The 21,041-nt window shown below is 39.3% G+C and overlaps 3 protein-coding genes across 3 annotated transcripts; 1 reads left to right on the top strand and 2 right to left on the bottom strand.

Moving 5' to 3' along the window:
• Positions 1-224: 224 nt before the first annotated feature.
• LOC112559090 (GTP-binding protein 8-like) lies at positions 225-4,629 on the bottom strand. Its single transcript, XM_025230010.1, has 6 exons — positions 4,105-4,629; positions 3,678-3,776; positions 2,968-3,098; positions 2,533-2,632; positions 1,846-1,967; positions 225-1,566 (listed from the first exon to the last, which is right to left on the bottom strand). The coding sequence occupies exons 1-6, from the start codon at positions 4,315-4,317 to the stop codon at positions 1,485-1,487; spliced, it is 747 nt and encodes a 248-aa protein (XP_025085795.1). The 5' UTR covers positions 4,318-4,629; the 3' UTR covers positions 225-1,484.
• Positions 4,630-4,672: 43 nt separating this feature from the next.
• LOC112559622 (transcription factor IIIA-like) lies at positions 4,673-10,078 on the top strand. The gene is made up of 8 exons (XM_025230957.1): positions 4,673-4,805; positions 6,301-6,419; positions 6,612-6,711; positions 7,052-7,214; positions 7,913-7,999; positions 8,188-8,270; positions 8,973-9,035; positions 9,680-10,078. The coding sequence occupies exons 1-8, from the start codon at positions 4,704-4,706 to the stop codon at positions 10,076-10,078; spliced, it is 1,116 nt and encodes a 371-aa protein (XP_025086742.1). The 5' UTR covers positions 4,673-4,703.
• An 882-nt stretch (positions 10,079-10,960) lies between these two features.
• Positions 10,961-20,283, bottom strand: LOC112560495 (ganglioside GM2 activator-like). The gene is given in 6 exon segments (XM_025232394.1): positions 10,961-13,241; positions 13,940-14,114; positions 14,426-14,468; positions 14,471-14,629; positions 17,246-19,277; positions 19,884-20,283. Coding segments are annotated over 5 exon segments (600 nt in total). The 5' UTR covers positions 17,355-19,277; positions 19,884-20,283; the 3' UTR covers positions 10,961-13,127.
• Between the last annotated feature and the right edge of the window lie 758 nt (positions 20,284-21,041).

Below are 21,041 nucleotides of genomic sequence, written 5' to 3'. Positions count from 1 at the left end.
TTTATCTTTTTGTCTACCTCATATTTACTGGCTGATCCATGACAATGCAAAATTAATCAAATCTTCATTCAAACTTTTGGTTATTTTGTTCTCTTGTGAGCTTACATTTTTTTCAGACCTGATTTAGGAAAAAGGCACTCTTTTTATTGAAACAGTATTATCTTTCATTCCATATTTCAAGACAACTTTTATTATGTCAACATACACACTGACAAATTGTAAAGTAGATTTTTGTGCTTTAAAAGAAAAACTCACAAAATAAAAATTTCATAGACATCACATGCATACATCAAGAGACAGCTCATTACTCATACTCGCACAAAAACACACAACACTTAAATACATTTCTGCTATGCAGAAACACATCTGCCTTGCACATACAAAACCAAATATGTGAATAAACATGTGCACACATAATAGCAAGTATCTACATCACAATTTCAGCACTCAAATGGCAGGGAAATAAAGTTGTTACGGTACTATTTTAAAAAGGTGAAAAGGTGAGCAAGGAAGTGGCCATCATCTAAATGAAGTTTGCTACAGCATGTTGTAGTGTGCATAGCCACAATGGTTCATCAACAGGTTCCTGAACTAGGCAAGGAACAAGAAGAGGATGACAAAGTCTTTTGTAGGGCAGTTCCAAAGTCTCATATACAAGTTGTTCAAGAATTTCATGGATAAGCAGTCAAGGTGGAAGACATGCTCAAGTTTAAGTGGATGGCAACCATTGTAAAGAAGCAGTATAATGTAGTAAGCTTCTAGCTCATGGAAACAATGCAAGCAGGATTGTTTTTAGCATTTTAAATCTTGTCAAAGAGGGACTACAATTTTTCTGTAAGGGGATGCTGGGACCTCTTTTCTGGAAATCATAGATTCATCACAGAAATGAAAAAAATTAGCTGCTATCTTGCATTAATGTTATGTTGAAAAGAAAAATTGACATCAAATATTGACAAACACCATTCTTTATTGATGGCTGTTCCCAAAGTATTTTCATAAAATGGTTTTATTCTTTAAAAAAATTTCCTTACTGTATAAATAAATCACATTCAATGAAGATTCATGTCCTTCCCTTTATTAGTACACTAGTCACAGTTTTTGTCATCCATTCAAGAAAGTATATAGTTTATTGTGATAATAAATGACTGTCTAAAGACAAAAATTAAATGCACAAACGTCACCTGTGAACAAGTCTTAATGCAAAGTTGTTTGGCAAGCACTGACACAATGTAGCGGCCCGTTTAGTTTTGGTAGAGATGGTTGTTAGCACCCGCTTTATTATTTACATCCAGATTCATAAACTTTTGAGATAGATATCATGCTTTAGTGTCCCATTTTTACTTTTCTTCACATTTAAAATAAATTCATGTGACAAGTTTTCTAGTGTTTCATACTAGATTAATGCAATACCATCAAGTTTAGATTTTGATGTTATACTGTTGCAGCTTATCGTTAGTAACAGACTGTGATCTTTGATGAGGAAATTACTGTCCCTTGATCTCGATACATCCAGTGACGTAGGCAATGAAAGTCTCCAGCAGTAATAGTCCTTCTCCAGAATGGGAACTGAGAATACAAAAATCAAATAAAAAAAGATTTTGCACTGTTACCATGAGGTAATGTGTCTTTTAATTTTCTGCACATTGTCATAAGCACATTATTATATACAAAATCCAGAAATGTTCCCCAACTTGAGAAGCACTCCAAGCTATCTAAAAAAATTATATTTTCAAAGCAACAAACAAAAACAAAAGAAGAAATTCTGAATTGCACAAGATTACCACCAATATGAAAGAAAAGAATTTTTTAGTGGAAAAGGTACGTGCCAGGTAAAAATGCTCTCACCTGACAAGAAAAGGCTGTGAGAAACATGTATGTCCACCTTCTTGTTTACATGCTTCAACAACAGCGAAAAGATTCTTGAGAACTTTATGTCGGCTTGCTTTATCAATCTTTGTCAACACAATCTGTAAGACAAAATGTTTGCAATGACTGCAATTAAAAAATTCGTTTTCATGATAGGTCACATTGTTCATATATTGAAGCAGTTTCTTTTTGTATGTCTCTGTAAGACATGTCATTAGAGACAAATTGTGTAAATAGTCAATTTTCTTTCTGCAACACAAAAATGCCTCTAACATTTAGGAGCAAATAAGATGCAAATGCTTCGACAAATTGTCTAGCAGTGGGTTGCATACAGACTCATACTTCCTTTCTTTACATAAAACAACTAATATTACCCATCCCCTATTGTGAAATTCTGCTGTGAGCATTTTAATTAAAGAGACACATTTTTATACAATCCAGTCCAGAAGTATAAAGCATTCATTCACTCATACTAAATGCTTTCTGATTTACAAGTTGTTCTTTGTTCACCAGCTTCACCTTTTATTTTAATAATTATTTATCTCATTTTTAAATATTCATTTCTATACCTCTACCATTAAAAGCTTTTGTTGTAAAACTTTTACTTCTAAATACAAGGGAACATCTGATCACAAAAGATGGAGCATTTGTCAAATAACAACTTACAACAAATGGTATTCCAGCTTCCTTCATCATACCCAAAGCAATATTGTCTGTACAAGTCAGCCCTACATCAGCATCTACAAGGAGGAACGTTCTGCACAATCTAGAAAAAAAAGTTAAAAATCAGAAAACACAGCTTTTATTAACTAATGAAGCTACCAGTTCAAAATGTACAACCAGGTGTCTTTTTTTGTATCTTCATCCTCATAATAATTGCTAAACAGTACACAATAACTGCATAAATAATTTACAAAATTGGTATTAAGATATCATGCAGTTGTTTAGCCAATTATTCTTGCATAACTAATTAGTGTGGTGTACTTTCTTTTGCAAATACAATCATTAATTCCCAAATAGGACCACATGAAATTGAAAAAGAAACAAGAGGAATGCAAAGACTTAAATCAAAAAGTCTTGGATCAAAACAAATTATAAGACCTGCGACTGCTGCAGAGGTATGCCTCCACAGATTTTTCAAAGTTGTGAGGCATATTAAAGCCATAGCCTGGCATATCCACAAGAGTGAAGTGATGTCTAATGCAGTAAAGATTAAGTGCCTTTGTGTGGCCCTGAAATCACAGCAAGGAGACATTAATTTGTTAAAACTGAAAATAAATCTTGGAAGCACCATGGCATTGGCTGCAAAAACTACCTCAACAGTGATAGTCCTTTGAAATTACAATCAACTGTCATCAGTTATCATGGTCATTATCAAACATTTATGGTTAAATGAGTCTAATAATACATCATTTACTGCACAGTAGCATAAAAATAATCACAGTCAAATTACTTCTATTCAATTATGCAAATACATTATTCTTTTACATTAATTATATTACAAAGGTGTATCCATGGTTCATCATGCCCCATTCATCTCAGCATGACATGACTGTGGGCAGAACAGTAGATGTATGTTTCACTTCCTGAACTCAAGAATACAGGATGTGTAGCAGATTGTTGCAATGTGTCTCCAAAATATTTTCTTGCACTTAAAACAATTACTCTTCTAACTTGATAAAGTGATCCAAAACACTAAAGTGGGGAATCAACTGAGATTATATAAGGATAAAAATTATATAAACCATAGACAGCAAAGACTAAAATAGTTTAAGGATAATGAAGCGCAAATGTATATGCCTATAACATACAGGTTTCTTGGAAATGTTGACTCTGACTTGTGGGTGTGCACCAAGTATGCTGCGAATAAGGGATGATTTTCCAACATTACTTCGTCCTAAAAATGCCACCTGCATCAATATAATAAATGAAGATTTTAGCATCAAAATAAAATACTTTTTACAAATAATTTTAAATTAGCTAATCTAGAAAAAGCCTTAAAAAATGATACGCCAAAGAAAGAACTATTTCTATGTAGCCTAAAGCAATATTGCATAATAGACTAATTAGCTTATTAATAGACAGCTATGTTACATTTCTGTACACTTCTAGTGTTTAGTCCAATATTAGGAGGAAAAAAACTCAGATTAAATTCATCTATAATACAAAGCTAACACCTAACGCCTGCTACACAGATCATCTAAAAAGAAGACATTGAATTAAATAAAGTTTACACACCTCAGGCAGAGAGCTTTCAGGCATTTCTGCTCCATTAATATATGTCCCAACAAATCGAACTGCCTCTTCTGAACCTACTCTGCTGCTAGTGAAGATTTTAGTTGCATGAAACACTTCTTCTTCTGTTGGTGAGAAAACGGCTTCCTCTGGTGGAATAATGGGAATACTGACATACTTTTGTAGTTCTATTAATGGGTTCACATAGCTTGGCATAGAGTTAGTCTTAAATCTCTAAATGAATGTCTTGACCAGACCCTATGTTGTTGCAGAATGTTTGACCATCTATGTTTAGCATATGAACAGAAATTCTGAGAGCATTGCATTTCTTGAATTACTGCTTTTGACAAACGTCTAGTTGGCATGCTCTCAATCAATTTCAAAAATAAATAAAGACTGTGATGACGTTGTGTCTGGATACTTATTTTAGATATGGGTCTCAGCTGCATTATTATTTTATTAAGCGGCATGTTCAGATTTTCAACTTCGCACTGTTGTCAGTACAGTGTTGACAAGCGCAAGTCACTCGCCTAGCTTGTGGGGGATAACTCTCACAATGTCAAAGGCCCATAACTCGATGTCACGCTGCTGCTGAAGTAGTCATGCCTGAGAGATATGAATATGAATGCGACTATGAGGGATGCGATAAACGTTTCAAACGGAGAGACAGACTCGTAATACATGCAAGAACTCATACAGGAGAGGTGCTTGTGGTTTTTTTTGTTAAGCATGCGAATATTAAGTCATTTAGTTTTGCATATCTGCTGAAAGCCAAGTGCCTATAGTGCTAAGCCATCACTGGCCTCACATTGCTCGAAAGTGGGTAAACAAGTATCATGCAACAGAGAAGCTAAGAGAAGGCATGCAATAGATATGTGTCAAAGTGTCAAAGTGAACTTTGATAATATCGAATAAAGAATGATAAAAGCGGGAGGCAGCAGCGAAAAGCGCATTTGGTCTAAACCGCGGTACCGATCAGCGCGGTAATTAATTGTGTTGACGTTTGAATTGTGCCAGTCACTAACTGGTCTCTTTGTTCCAGTGGTGATGTATTATTATTCGACCTGTTTAATTATATGAATTCTGTTCTTGCCCAAGATGAAGCTGTTGTAGTAAATTGCAAAGAAAGAGCGAATTCGCTGAGCGGTGAAAGATTTATTTTGGATGAAAGTGCAACGAACCATTAATTCTTGCCTTTATATATTCTTGAGCATTTTTAGACTGCTCATTTAGATCAGTTGCACATATGATTTATGTGATATGGAGAAATCACAGAAATGTTGAGTTATAGAAATTAGGTACTTGAATAGATGTATCAGGTGCAGTCCCATCGAACAAAAGGGAGTGTGTTGTGGAGTTGTTTGACGTAAATGAACTGCACTTAACAAATTTTATATTAGGGGGCCAGCTTGTGACACTCCATTTAATTTACCAATGTGCTGCACCAAAACTGGGCAGATTCAGTCACCTAACTTTACAAGCTCCAGGGTTTCATTTTAATTGATACAACATCCTAAAATATCCCTTTCACCCAGGTAGACAACTCCACACTCCACTATCCCTTGTTCAATGGGATTATACCTGATGCCTCTGCTCATCCACTCAATGAAACACTTTCCACTTAAGGGGAACAATTAGGCCTAGGCCTTGTAAAGTCATGTAACTAAGCTCCACCCAGTTTTGGTGAGGCCCATTAGCTAGATGAAACACTGCCTGCTGGATCCTACCCCTAAATAGTTAGCGGTCCGGTGGCGCAACGGTTAGCGCCTGTCACCAATACAGTGAAGGTTGGGTGCCCAGAGTTCATTTCTCGTCTAATGGCATGGCATCTGTTTACAGGGCTGGCTGCCTTGCCGTAATATAGCCTCAGTTGCTGGCACGGCGTAAACCACCAATTCCCCCCTCCCTAAATAGTTCCAAAATTAATTTTCCTCTAAGACCTCACCACCACCTGTTTTTCCATATTAATAATTTATTTGCAGATTGTGAATTCTTGAACTCAGCAACTCTCTTGTGTTTGCTTTCTCTTATGCATATGCACACACACACACACAGACACATTCTTTTGTTTTTCTCTCTCTCTATCTCTCTCAGCTTTGTTGTGACCATACCTACATCAGATACACCAACATTTTACGAATCACTATGTATATTAATAAAAGTCATTTTTTTAGTAAACAAAGTGTTTACCACTTCCAGAGACCCTTTGTTTGCCATCATGAAGGCTGTGGCAAAAGTTACTGCCGAACATCACATCTTATCCGGCACAAGCAGAACTCCCACAAAGAGAAGAAAGAAGAGGACAAGGTGTTTTTTCCGTAGGTGTTTCCAAGTTATTTTGTCAATGTTCAACTCAACAAGGTTGGTTTCTGAGTCATAATGCAACCAGCACTTTTCTGGTAATCTTCTACATGTGCACATTGGTTGCAATACTCTTCAGAAGGTTGATAGTTCTGGAGCCAATGGACTGTGGTCCCAAACCATTGATGTATTCTAAATGTCATTTACAGATGTTTGGAGAAAGACTGCTCAAAACTGTTTGCCAGCATTGACAGTCGAAAGAAACATTGTCAAAGAAAGCACAGCATTGAGACAGCTCATGTTTATCAGGTTTTGCCCTTTTCTTTTTAACAGAGAATTTTTGTGAATTCTAAAATATGAAAAAGTAGAGAAAGTGTGTTTGCATGCACATACATACAAAGGTACATGCATTTAAGTCGGAGGTATGGTTGATATGCTGATAAACGATATTACTCTATGCATGTCTATTACAATGTCTCCATGTAGGGAGTTTAATCATTAGCTTAAGAGTTAAAGCTATTCTTTCTACATTGTACTTCTAATACAAGTACAAACAGCCTTCAGATGTTAGCAATGTTCAAAACCAATTTTTAATGACTTGAAATTGTTCTGAGTATTCATTATTTTAATTTTGCGTTTTTACTTTCAGTGTGAAGTGGAAGGTTGTGGTGAGACATTTCTAAAACATCACCTATTGCGATCTCACAGTTATATTCATACTCATCTTGATCCATATACCTGTTCACACCCAGGCTGCAGACAAACTTTCAAATGGCCTAATTTACTGCGCCGCCACCAAAAGATTCACCAGGGTATGTGTTTACTATATATAAATTCAAAGTCTGTTCAAGAAAGGAAGTGTCACTAACTAAACCATGAAAAGAAGTTTGATCAGAAAATATGGAGAAGAGTGTTTTCCTATCTTTGCTTTATGTATTACTAAACTTTGGGGTATCTTAGGATTTTTGGAAATCTATTGTGCTTCCCCAGGTATTTATTTGCTTTGCTTTAGTTCATTACTTTTCTGAAAGTTAATTGAAGGTTCACCTCATGCATCTATGTACAATTTTTTTCAAGATGAGTTACATCTACGGATATTAGTTTAATTTAAAACAAAATCAGTTTTTCTGATTCACTCTCGATACACTTCGAGTCCCATAAGACAAAGATGTATGGACAGAGGTCTTTCTCCCAAGCCCCATCAACTTGTAACAGATTACCCGTCAGCCTTCGTCACTCTGATTCTTTTACTACCTAAACTTAAGATGCATCTTTTCAGAAGGATGACTTCACCGTGACCCTCTCCTGACCATGAGCTTGCATAACATGTGTCTGTAATGTATTTTGTGAATGGGTGGGTGTCTGGTGTAAAAGTGAGCATGTCTGTTATATGGAAATATGGTTTGGTGATTTAGTCTATGTACGATTTATGTAAAGCATTATGAGCAAATCTTTGGAAAGGTACTGTATAAATCTTCAAATAATTATTACAATGTCTTGTACTTTCTAGGCTACAAGTGTGATGTTAAGGACTGCGAGCAGGTTTTTGACAAATGGACTCATTTACGTCAACACAAAAGCAGGGAGCATACACAAGGTAAAGGTATATCAATAAATTTGCATCTGTTGAGTGTTTAGAGGTGAATGAAATGTGGTCCCTTTATTATGGGCAAAATGGATACGTGGCTTGGTGGTGAACAGTAGACTAAACTTTGTTACTACAAGTAACATGGATGAAATTATAATATTTTTTTCTGTTTTGTGAAATGCTTTTTTTGCCACCAGAATACATATGCAGCACTTGTGGCAAGCATTTTCCAAAGAGACATTTGATGTCCTACCATATGCAGACACATAGTGACAATCATGTGATGTACACATGTCCACATGAAGGCTGTAATCGTAGGTACTTGCACAGAAGAAATCTTAAAAACACACCAGAAGAGATTTCATGATAAACAACGCTTCCCCTGCATGTACTCAGGCTGTGAGAAAACCTTTGCTACAAAGGTCAGTATCTAGACTTTTTTCTTTAGTCAATGTTGAAACAGCATTGTCTGTGATTGATCTGTCACCTTTATTGCTTGTGCTAGTTCCAAAACATTGTAACTGTGTTTCCTTAACATACTGCTAAAATCCTTTCTTTATATGCATTTCTAGTTTTTATATGCCTTAGAAGGTGAAGGATTTAAGAAAATGTCCGCATCATCAAAAGTCATTAATTTGCTGTGTGCTTAAAATTATATTTTATATTTTAACCGCAACAAAAAATGGAAAATAGCACTTCAGTGATTCCTTCACTTTAGAATACTGATATAAATTTAATTTGAAATTAAATATTGGTAATAACCAATCTCATCAAATTTTGGGAAGGTCAATCCATGAGATTTGTACAATCCAAAATCTGAATTTTAACATTTTTTGCTCACTAGATAATGTTTCGGGAGTTTTTGTTGGCTTTTGTTTCTGTTGTTTTCTTGGGATTTTTTTTCTTCTAAGTTCTCTAGAAAGGAACCTTGAAGATGCTGTGGTACACATGCCTAACATCTAGACTTTTTTTTAACTTGCAGCAAAAACTTACGCAGCACTCACTGTTACATGATCCCAACAGGCCACCGTGTTCCCCAAAACTGGTAAGAGAAGATAATGCCTGCTGAAAAAATGGTTTATTTTATAAATGGCAAAATTATATTTCAATGATCATGTTGGTCATAAAATAAGATTTTAAAGAATGCATCTATTTTCTTTGATTGATAGTATGTGCCCATCAAGGGGCTAACAGTTGTTAGAATTGGTCAGCCTAAAACAATAGTTTAAATATTTATAACATAATTGTGCTGTCCATGTTCTGCTATCAATGGTGACAGTATCAAGCTTTTTTTTCGGTGACTGTGTCAGTATGTCTTAAGACTTTAAAATCAGTGATACTTTCCTTTGTAAACTGAACTACTATAAATCTACTTTTTAGCTTTGATTGTTTGCTTATAAACACCTCCCAGCAGTGTAAAATGTAAGGATTTTGTTGAGTACTTTAATCAGATGGGACAATTTTCTTTTTATAATTGCATGGAAGTGACCAAGTTCTTTATTTTCTGGTCATGGGAGGGTTTTATTCATGTTCTGCAACTAGTATTAAATGAGTACCCATTAAAACTTTTAGTTTTGGCATGTCCTGTCTCTAAATCGTTAGCTGTTTTAATGGAATCTTTATATTGATGTAGCTTTTCACCCCTTGTTTGCTGCAGACATTTATTTATGCTATATTTGCAAATTGCAGAGAACTTCAAAGCAGAGCGGACCCAGAAAACCAAGAAAGAAGAAGAGTGTAGCATCCATTCTTACAAACCTTAATGACAAGGACATAGTGGCCTATTCTCTTGACCCCATAGATTTGGAGGAAAAATCTGAATGTGAGATAAAGATATCTGAATGCAATATTGCAGAGTCGCATGGAGTTACTGTGATGAAATCATCTGTTAATGAATATGAAACAATGACAACAGCTGAATTTTTAGAGAAGGAACTCACATTGCTAAAAAATGTTCACTTTCCTAGAATTACTGAGAAGTGCAAGAATGTAAAAGAAACCACGGCGGAGACAAAGTCAAAGATAATTCAGTCTGAATGCTCCAGTTTTGTACTTGAAGAACTCAAATGTTCAGGCCCACACATCTAGCAGCACCCAGATAAAAGATCTTGCCGTTTGATTAAAAATATTTTGCTAGTTTTGGTGCTGATGCTTATCTGTAAAAAATTTTGTTGAAGTTATAATTATTATAACAAATTTATTAGGAGCACCCACAAACACTTAAAAATTTATCACAGCAATAATAAAAAAGCTAAAAAATCTTTTCCTTGCATTTGGGTTGCTGTTTTGACCTTTCCATCAACTTTTTAAATGTGGAGATCAGGAATCAAACTATGAAGCCAGGTTTGGTAAAGACAAATGAGGAAATTATAAAAAACAAGTTGACAATGTGCCAGCATGAGATGAGTGGTATTTTTCCTTTGACTGCCGTGTCATTTTTTGAACGAGATTTTATGGTCCTTCAGGGAAATCTTTCTTGGGTTTGCCAAGTGTTCTGTTCGAGTAAATACCCATTGCAGGATCTGCACCTATTGCAACATAACAAGGCATCATCCGATGATGATTGAACGTTTGAAAAAAATTTTTTAAAGAGATGCAGTTAAGCTTTGTTTCTTTGATGTTTTGAGTCCCCAGGTGTTGAAAAGTTTCATGCCTTGTTCAGTTTTGGGGGGATTAGCTATGTGCTGACCATAAAGTTGAAGCTAATACAAAAGCTTAACCATGCATATATATCTGTAACAGTGACTTTGTAGTTGTCGACCCATGCTTCATTTAGCGCATCTACTGTCAACAATACTCATGAACACATAATTTTAACTATCATAATATACTATCAGGCTGTTTAGAGCAATGGAAAGCTTCCTAAAATGCAAAGAAAAATAAATTGTTTCTATTCTAGCAATCTGTTAAGGACAAATATTCTTAAAGAACACAGAAACAATTTTTTTTTTTTAAATAAAAGGCATCCAGTGAAACACGACTTTTATTACAGCTTTGAGAAAAATATTCACATCTGCAAATCACAATCACTAAAGCAGGAAGTCATAGACTCGGCAATATGCAAGAAGAGAACGAGCTGGCAGTGTGTGTCTAGTCTCGGATTACCACCGACTAGCACAGTATGTTAAACATTTTAGCACTTTCGCCAACGTAACTCCAGCTTCCCCTTTGGCATCGAAGAGCTATTTATAGCGCGCCAAGAGAGAGCTGTGCTCAGTCGCTAGATTACAACCACTAAAACAAATGCAGGAAAATCCGTGGGTGCCAGGTTTCACCTTGACTGGCTTTTACTTCCAAACCCTCGAAGCTCCCTGAAATCCTGTGATCAAAATGGCCCTTTCTTTTCATCTCTGCCCACGTCCTTTTATGGTTTTACATTTCTTTTCCTGTGCTTCTTCCGATCCACAACTTGAGAGACGAGTAAAATGAAGACTAGTAAAAGCATTGCCTTGTTGCAAACGTGGTTCTGGCCAGTGTACAATGACAAAAATCATATCATTCTGTGAAGTCCTAAAGCATCAAGCACGCATAGACATGGCTGAATTTTGTACAAACATTTGCAGACGAACAGATTTGTACCTAACAAATTACAGTCGTCGATAAAGAACAGCATAATCACAAGGATCATGCCGTCAAATAATCAGTAGCAACAGAAACATCAAAGCAATGGTCAGCAATAGCCTGCTGTAAATTCCATCAGTTTTGCAGTGGAGCTTATTTCGATAATTCTTCGATTTTTTTTTTTTTTTTAATTATGTATTTTTTTTAACTTATTTTTTTCAAGAAGCAAGATTCAAAAGACTACTTCAATTTCCTTGACTGTTTTAAGTTTGTAACTGCACGTTGTCGCTGATATGAGTGAAAATGTGAACTCACAGCTCAAAGTCTGCTCACTGCTGCATCTTCAACTCAAACCTTGTTCAGTTGTTTTAGTCCTGCCGTTGCAAGTCGTCACGGCATTGCACTTGCAGCTCAATGGTTGTTCAGTGTGCTGTTCAGTGGGTTGCACACGATCATTACTTCTTTGGCTGCGACGACTATGCTGCAAGTCAACAGACGAGGAGCTGCGCCATCTGGCAAAGAGTCAAGTCCCTTTTGGCCGACCAACATTTACATAGAGGACATAAGAATAGAATACAAGACGGCTGTTCAGGGGAAAGCGTTATGCTTACTGTTTGACTTTTATTTATTTTTGTTAGGTCGTAAATGGGGTGATAAATAACTTTCGCTTTTGGAAGTAGCGATATAAGTGTGTCTGCAGCATATATGTGAAGCGATCAACTGTTGCAAGCTGTGTGTGTGAGGGCGTACTACGATGGCTGACGAACAGCTGATGAAGAGACTGGGCTACCGTTGTTTAGCCGATTTTATTTTACTGGCTTGTTACTTGACAACACTCTTAATACATTTAATAATCTTCCCTAATTTATTTATGGCTTGTATTGAATGCAATTTTCACTTATCCCTTTAACATTTCGAGCAGCGGCCATTATTTCGAAGACCGTTGTGAAGTGTTTCTTGGTAAAGTAGACGCTGAGACCAGAAGACGCATTGGACTGCTTGATGAGGTGATTCGGGTCAAATTTTAGGGGGAAATTCATAGGTAAGGTTGTATCCAACGAGTGTTCTTTGCACCAATCCATACCCAGGCAGTTCTGTTGTCACGGGGAAGTGAAGGTGCAGAATACACAGAGCAAACCCCGCATTCGTCCATGAGGTGACGAAAGGACAAAGTAACTGACTTTGTCAACCAAATAACTTAAACTAATGCAACATTCGCCAGACTGTACAACACCAAAATGTCAGACATTGTCCAACCCACATTTTTCTACTGTACGTCAGTTAATCTAAAATCGTTCATGTTAGTGTAAGTACCGGTGAGGGAATGGGAAGCGCTGGCTTCTGTTACATAATCATCTTTTTAATGCGCAGCAACTCTTCTCGTTTCTTTCCCAGGTACGTTGGTCCTTTCGTGTAACAATTTGTTTCCCGTAAAGAGTTCACGGTGAGTTTGGTACTCAGAGTTCCCCGCCTACAAGGCAAACTAATAGTAGAGTTGAAGTCTTTCCGAGAGTTAGTCACGCTTTGCGGAGTAGAACCTCTGCAATCTTGACCGTCTGCTTCGACAGTGATGGGTTCATATCTTGAAGAGCCAGCCCTGGTGACGCTTTTTCATCGAGAATGTGAGCTGCAGACAGCCCAGTTCCGCACGATCCTCGTCTAGGATGTTCAGCTCCAGTTTGTAGTCCCCCTGTTCATTATAAACGATAATGCAAATACTTACTTGATGAAACATTCAAGGGCAAAACAAACAAAAAGCTTGTTTTATTTACCTTCAAAGTCAGCCACAGCGGCAAATGAGAAATGCAAAATGTGACTGAGTTGTAATGATGTACCTTACTCTGTGGTAAGCTCTAATGTGAATGAACAGACCTTTCGTGGCCGGCACGGATGCACGTGTACGTGCGGAGAGGAGCCTGAAGATGTGTGTACAAGAAATTCCATTGGTTTAAGACTCCATAAGTAATGTTTAAAAAATGGCGGAAGGGGTAGTCTCCTAACTCGTCGGTAGTTTAGGTGTTACAGATTCTTAAGTACAATCCCTTTGGCTGTAGCCATCAATCGAGAGTAAGTCATTTCCCCGGGGCAAAAATAGAGAACTTAAGGAAAATATCTCGTTTTCAAAGTTACAAAGCGGTGTTCAGTCCCAAGGGACATTACTTTGTGGTTTTTTTCCCCCAACGGCACTTTGCCTCCAATTTATAACTTCTACGGAATATGGATACCGCTTTATAACTTCGGAAAAAAGAAGTTTGTCCTTGAATTCCATGTTACCCAGGGCAACCACTAACCCTCTTCATAACTTTTATACGGCTGTGTTTATATGAACGCACAGACAGTTATTCCACCTTCCCGCCTTAAAATTGTACGGACTAATAACATACTCACATTTAAAAGGCTTCCTGCGTAACCTTTGACCCTGGGTACATTGAGAGGCAAGTCACTGACAGCGAAGTGGCCGGCGAGGAAAGGGCAGTGGCACTGAAGACCTCTCTGCCTCAAAGACCGCGGGCACCGTCGGCCTTCAAAGCGCTCAAGCGAAGCGCAGACATTGTCGTATGTACTGTAAGATAGATAAGTACACCGAGACACTTACATACTTTGACATGACTTGAAGTGCATCTGTCTTCAAGTAGCACATATTTATCAACTTTCTCTCTTTTTTCAACTTTTCAGTTGTTAAAGTCGTAAAGTGTAAAGGACAATTTTCCTTTCTAGTGTAGCGCGCTCACGCATGCACACACACAGACACACACAGGGAATGGGGAAATCAACTGTACTCTTCCTAGACAAGAAAGTGTAAGCTTGGATAAGACAGACATGAAAATGAAATCTGGAAGTAAAAATAAAATACTTAGTACATCTGAAACTTACCATGATCCTATCCCGCCCTTTAGACAGGGCACAGAGAAGGGAAACCGAAGAAGTACTTCATGATGTTCAGCTCCACCGTTAGTCGCCGCGGCAGGTCGGAGGTGAAATTGCCAGCAAAAGTGACATACAGGGTACCCGGGACAATGATGGGCATCGGGTGGGCTTTCACCTCGTGGAAGTGGATGAGGCGGTCCGGGTCGCTTCCTGTATCAGAAAGCAGTAAAACGAGTCAACGGTCACAAAGTACTCGAGGCATGCAGCTGCTGATCTTGATTACAAGAAGGATGCTGATGGAGAGAAAAAAAAAGTGACGAGGATATGATGGAAGTGATGGCAAGGTGGGGTGTCTCATGTGGTGAAACTGGAAACTGTCGGATAAGAACATGATAACGAAATTTGTAAACGGCTCAGTTCAGGTTCGTGTGCTCTCTCTCTCTCTCAATCCATTTTCAATCCATTTTGCGTTTAAACTTAGCGTCGAAACACAACCTTTTCACATAAATATTTGTAGCCATTCATCATGTGAGCTCACTGCAAGCTAACATTTTCTGTTCAAGGATGTGTTTCTATCTTTCAAGTCTGCACACCTGTTCAGACCCCTTTCTCTTTTCTAAACGGATTGTCGCCGATTTGACTCCAGTGTCGCCTGAAGTCTGCTCATCGCCGCAGCTAGCTGAAGGCGTGTCCTAGAGTGACAACAATCATTCTTTTGACGACGATCGTCTGAGATTCAGAGAAGATTCCTAGGCACCTGTTCACATTCCTGTCACTTGTCTTTTTGCACACGCATCAGCCACCAGTGTTTCATCTAATCATCTAGCATCATCTAGAATAAGAACGCTTAGATGTGTTTACTGATAATTCTTTCACTGATTAGTCATACTGTTTTACGGATGGCAGACAGACAGCAATGATAATAATAAAGTTTTGCTGCTGTTATGATAATCCTTGCTGTATAAAAGTTTTTAAAAACTGCTATATTAGCGTATAGCGTCATCGCTCCGACAGGTGGCGCTCTAGAAGTCCCCGCAGACTACGACAACGACAAGTCTTTAGCCTCTCTCTGTGTCACATACAGGTCACTGTAAAGATGTCTCCATTCTTATCGCTGGAAACCACAGATCTCACATGCCATGTAAGATTCGTGTCGCTGTCCACTACGAAAATATTCATAGACATTGTGTCTATATAGTGACCCGTAATCTTCCTTTTGTCCTGTCCTTCATCGAGTCCGTTTTCATACATCCTTTCTTTCTGCTTGATTCACCTGAATGACTCGTCATCTTCCTCACCACACGTATTTCCCAGTAGTTCGTGGACTCCGTGGCGGCAAGCTCGTTATTTGTCATTCATACATTTGACCCCTCCACCCTCTCTTGCTCATTAGTGCTCGTCTACACCAGTGGCAATTAGGTGGGATTTGTTGCTTATAATAAACTCCGATCCACATTCGCATGAATACACTCATGAAAAGCACGCCCACGCTCGCACAGGTCCACGAACGCACATACACAGATGGAAGGAAATAAAAGAGACTAAATGAATGAAAACGTTTGTGCAGTAGATGTCAAAGGATCTGTCAAGTTCTATTTGTCACTGCTGCGTAATTACTTCTCCCCCGACCACTCGTTGACATCTAAAACAAAGTAGATTGAGAAAAATACTGTTTAAACTATCTACACCACGCGGCCGCGATAAAAAAATTTTTTTTTTTTTTTTTTTTAAACAATCCACTTGTTTCCTTCCCTCCATCTTCGTCCTTTCTGAACTTGTAGGCTATGTTGTTGTCCATCCCCCGCGACAGAACGCCTGCACGCGGCCCAGCATCAAGAGGAAGCCGCTAACAGCTACCCCCGGGCACAGGCATCGGAAACTAGGGAGAAACGCGAGGGTCAGCGCGTACACATTCTCCTCCCGCTGAGACTGACAGCCTTACATTTCCTCGCAGCAGCCATCTTTTAGTTTGCTTCTAATCATCCACAAAGTGGCTACCATACTCACTGCTATAAGCACGTCTGTTTGCAGGGGTAGATACCGTACTCACTGCAATAAACATGTCTGTTTGTGTGGGTAGATACAGTATCACCTTGACAGGTAAACAATGCAGTTACGCACGAGTAAGTCGCAGCTGTCTAGAATATGGCTATCACTACTGCTACTTCTACTATCACAGCTGTTAAACTTCACCATCTCTACTATTGCTGTCCATATCACTAATACTACTTCCATTACTACTGGCGTGTTGCTCTACAACGAAATAAACAACAACAAAAAAAGTCATTTCACTAAAGACAAGATATAGAGAGTATAGCAACATTAACAATATGGACATGAAGATAAATAGAAATTGTTTAGTTTGTCTCATCTGTTTTCTCGTTATGCGGCAAAATAGAGAAACTAACTATAGTCCGTAGGAAAGTGGTGTAAAGCAGCAGGAGAGAAAAGACAACAAACAAGAAAAAAAATAAATAAAGAAAAGAGATAGACTCTTGGAAACAAGAAGGCCTCTCTCCCTTTCTGACATCAGTTTATTATGAGAGAAGGAGAATATTTTAACGGAAACATTACGTTATTCTCTACTTCTCAGGGTGGTCTGCTCCATTATCCATACTACCAAATACTTCAGACACTAAAATAAAAAATAACTATTGCGACGGAATATGAAAACTTATTGCATAGAGTGAAGCAAGGACACGGTTGCGAAGGTAATATACATATTATTGCTACATGACAACGGTTTTATGTTTCAGTGATTTTTAACAATAACCATATGAAAAAAAAAGTTGGGGAAAAAAGAAGGGAAAGGTAAACACTACTCACCGCAGTCAGAGAACGTCAGAGTTGCTTTCTCTCGCTTTCGCCGGCTTTGAACCACAGGAAGTTGGACTAACAAGAGCGTCAGCATCAGCTGAGCGCAGCCCAGACCCATTGTGACGCGCCTCCTCGGCCGGAAGTTTATCTCTGGTGGTGTATCAAAGCTCTCTCGTCAGCCACAGTCAGGTACAGGTACAAGGTGGGAGGCAGGGAGCGGTGATGCTAGAAGAGTACAGCATTTGAACAATCAGCAGCTCCAGCAGAGGGGAAATGATCGAACGGATGTTGTGTAACCATCGGTTTGCTCTCTTCAAATCATCATATAGTTCTCTTCCAAAAGTTAACTGCAAACTACTTCTTGATTGACTCAGAATCGACTTTATTGAATTTCAGTCAGTCTGCCATCGATTTCGCTGTCTTCGACAGTTCTTTATTTCTCGGTTTGTCTATTTTAATTAGAGTTGTCCACACCACAACCAATCAGTTCGAGAACAAGTCGTAGTCTTGAGTTGGGGAAGGGTGGAGGGCAGTTTCACTTCTTCTTTCGCGGTAAGCAGGCAGGAAAAAATGTTCTTTCAGAATTAAGTCTTTACATTAAAATTGTTTGCATATATCGGACGGCCTCTGCCAAAGTTTCTGTCACATCACTACGAACAGACTTAATTTATGAACAAAGAGCTCGAGCTTTCAAGCAATGCACGCTGCCAAAGGACGAGCATTTTAAATTTAAATTTTGCCAAGATCTCGACAGTTTGGAGTTCAAGAACTCTCAGAAAAGAATAAACGGATTCCTCCCTTCTCTCTCTCTCTTTTATCTCTCCACACAGACCGGCACGTATTTAACCATGCAATAAATTGCCAGTAGCGCAGGCTGGGTTAAATTTCAATCCTCGACGATGTATTATCAATTCTTCAGGTTGTATTAACAGAAGGTCTTCATCTTCTTTTGCTAGCATTACATGAGCTTTTGCACAGCCAATTTAATTCTTAGTTTTAAGACACAACAAATATTTCTTTTTGAGTTTTTAAAACTGTTTCTAGTGACTGCTTCTTTGAAGAAGTGAAAGCGTGTACCCCTTATCGTGATTGTCTGCTCTCTTGCGCACTGTTTTTCAAATGTTCTTTAAACTCTGTGATTTGTTGTTTCGCCCGCCAGGGAATCTCACGGCTGCCTTGAAACCGCACACGATGAGAGTTTTTTCCCCTCTTTACTTTGGTAAGAAACTGATGTTCTCCCTTTAAATCTTGCGTTACGCTGTGGATAGGGTCGTCGCCTTTCTGACTTCCAATGGTTCTAACAAATATTTTCAAACTCTTCTATTAAAACTGAAATAGCTTATACTTAATTCTTTTGAGAAAAAAAGTCTTGCGTCTTGTTTCTTTTCCGAATTTACGAATGTGGCCAAGAGTTCGTTTCCGAACCCGACGAGAATGTCTGATGCTGTGAGACACGGAAGCACAGAGCGAGAGAAGGAGAGAAGAAGGGGACGCCACACGTCAGGAACGTAATCCACGCGCTTGCAGCTCTCTGTTATTAGCTAAACTGATCCAGATCCGCTTCCCACCTTAAGATGCAAATTTACTCACAGGTGGCGTATTGAGTAAACCATGTAGGCGACTTCACATTTCTTCGCCCCCTCCTCCTGGCCCTCGAGAATCTGGCTTCAAAACAAAGCGCACGGCCAGGAACAATGGATGCTAAGCAGCCCCGGCGTTGTCCATGTAGGTACAGGTCTCCATGAAACTGCCCACGATCGTGCTGCGCTCAATATATACAAGAAGGATGACGTCCTGACAGCCAACTTGACACGCATAAATTTTCTAGATTATGAAGGCGACGGAGCTGGCACTGTTCTTCTAATTCTCTTCCAACTTGTAGAGTCAGTTTGTCTTGAGGAGAAAGAGCCTGACCGGTGGTGGCGGTTGTTGTGCGCAGGGCGGGGCGGGGCTGACTTGGTGGCCTGTTACCCTGAAGGTTTTGTGTGATGGGTGGGTGTTTTTACCTGGCCATTCACCTTCCTTTCATCAGCTGCCGGACCTGTAAACAAAAACAGTTTCTATTCACGTCGTATCGGCATCCCTGCGTGCATTATTGGATCGTGGGAACGAGACAGGTTCAGCTTTCGCGAAGTGTGACTGGCAGCTGCAGCAGCAATGCCGTACCTTCCAAACTGGCGTAACACGTCACAGGAAAGTCTGTTATAGGTTGTTGGGGCAATGGGGTAGTTAGTTTTGTTTTAATCAAACCATGGACTTCATCAAAGCAAGCAGGAACAATTTCTTGTCTTCATAAGAACTAGACTCGTGATGCTATGAACGTAGCCAGGTCTTCAATATGAACAGCAGACCACGTCACTTCACTAAGCAAAGGTTGACTAACCTGCCATTGTTATAAGGAAAGAAGGTAAACCTTGTGAACAGAAGCATAAGCAATGCTAGAAACTGAATACAGATAATCATACGCGTATCACCAACGTGTAAAAAAAATTTCAAATTTTACGGAAATGCAACTGATCGAACTTCATGGTCTCTCTCTCTCTGTATATATACACTGTTAATTATGTGTGTCCAGTATAAATATGAAAACAAGCTATAGATGATTCTCTTTACACTAACACTGACATAAATCGCTTTGAGAAATTACCTGACAAGTCGATCAGATTTAGACTGCACTTCTAACAGCAATGTTTCCAATTACGCCATCGAGTACTAAGGTGTCGACGTGTCACATCTAAATCTTATCGCCGTTTTGCTCATCCCACACTCGCCAAAAACCTTGATGTCAGCAATCCAAAGACAAACCGAGCAGACAGCACAAGTTCGATTTTCACGTACCAAAGGAGAAAGACTGACTTGGTAAACTAGCTGCTGATGTGGCTACCTGTTTCCAACGAATGTCATGCCTGTGACATCCTTGTCTGTAGGCTTACAACCCCATACTACCTTCGCGATATTCGCACCTTGGACCACATCATACTCTGGCGCCGTGTGGACTCAACGAAGGACGTAGTTGTTGTAGTAGTTGTCCGGAGAAGGGGGTTGGGGTGGATATAATGGTGGATGGGAGTGCTTGAAGGAAGGGGTGGGGGTTGAAAGGTGTCGGAGTCTGGGCGGGGGCTGGTTATTTGACTAGTGCAGGGGGAGGGGCGAGTGGGCGAAAGAAAGACCACACCCCGTGTTCCCGTGGGGGGAGGGGGGAGGTAGGAGATTGACATTGACAATTAGGACTGACGCGGTACCGCTGAACTTAGGGCTATGAGTACACTAGGAAAGGGGGGACGGGGGTGTATGGAGGAAGGGGGTTGCAGGCAGGGACATTTTCTACGGTGAGGGTGGAGTTTAGTGGAAGTGGACCTGCTGAAGTCGCTGAAAATGTTGCTAAATCTGCCTCAGGTAACTGTCTGGTCCAAGAAAAATTCAACACATTTTTCTTGGACACAAAAACCAAAAGCTTCTTCTGTCAGAAAAAAAGACGAAGGAAGAAAGACTAGAATAAAGCAAAAGAGAGAGAGGAAAAAAAAAGCAAGTAAGAGACAAACGAGACGGAAGGAAACTCCGGGGTAAGATAAGAGCTAGGTCTACCCGTGGGTAGGGTGGCAAAAAGGTCTGGAGCGATGGCGTTGGCGAGAGTGCCTGGATGAGCCAGGGGCCCAGTGGTGGTAGCGAAGTCGGGTCGTTCGCGTCTCGCCTACCTTCCGACAGTTGTGCAAATATTTACAGCGCGAGCGAAACACTGAACCACGGACCTCACACAGCGCTGACGGGCCGGCTGCCACGGCGTCAATGGTTCAGCAAGGTGGCC

The sequence above is a fragment of the Pomacea canaliculata genome, linkage group LG3, assembly GCF_003073045.1.
Source record: "Pomacea canaliculata isolate SZHN2017 linkage group LG3, ASM307304v1, whole genome shotgun sequence".
Classification (NCBI taxonomy): domain Eukaryota; kingdom Metazoa; phylum Mollusca; class Gastropoda; order Architaenioglossa; family Ampullariidae; genus Pomacea; species Pomacea canaliculata.
Note: the sequence above shows the minus strand (reverse complement) of the source record. Positions and strands in the feature narration are given on the sequence as shown.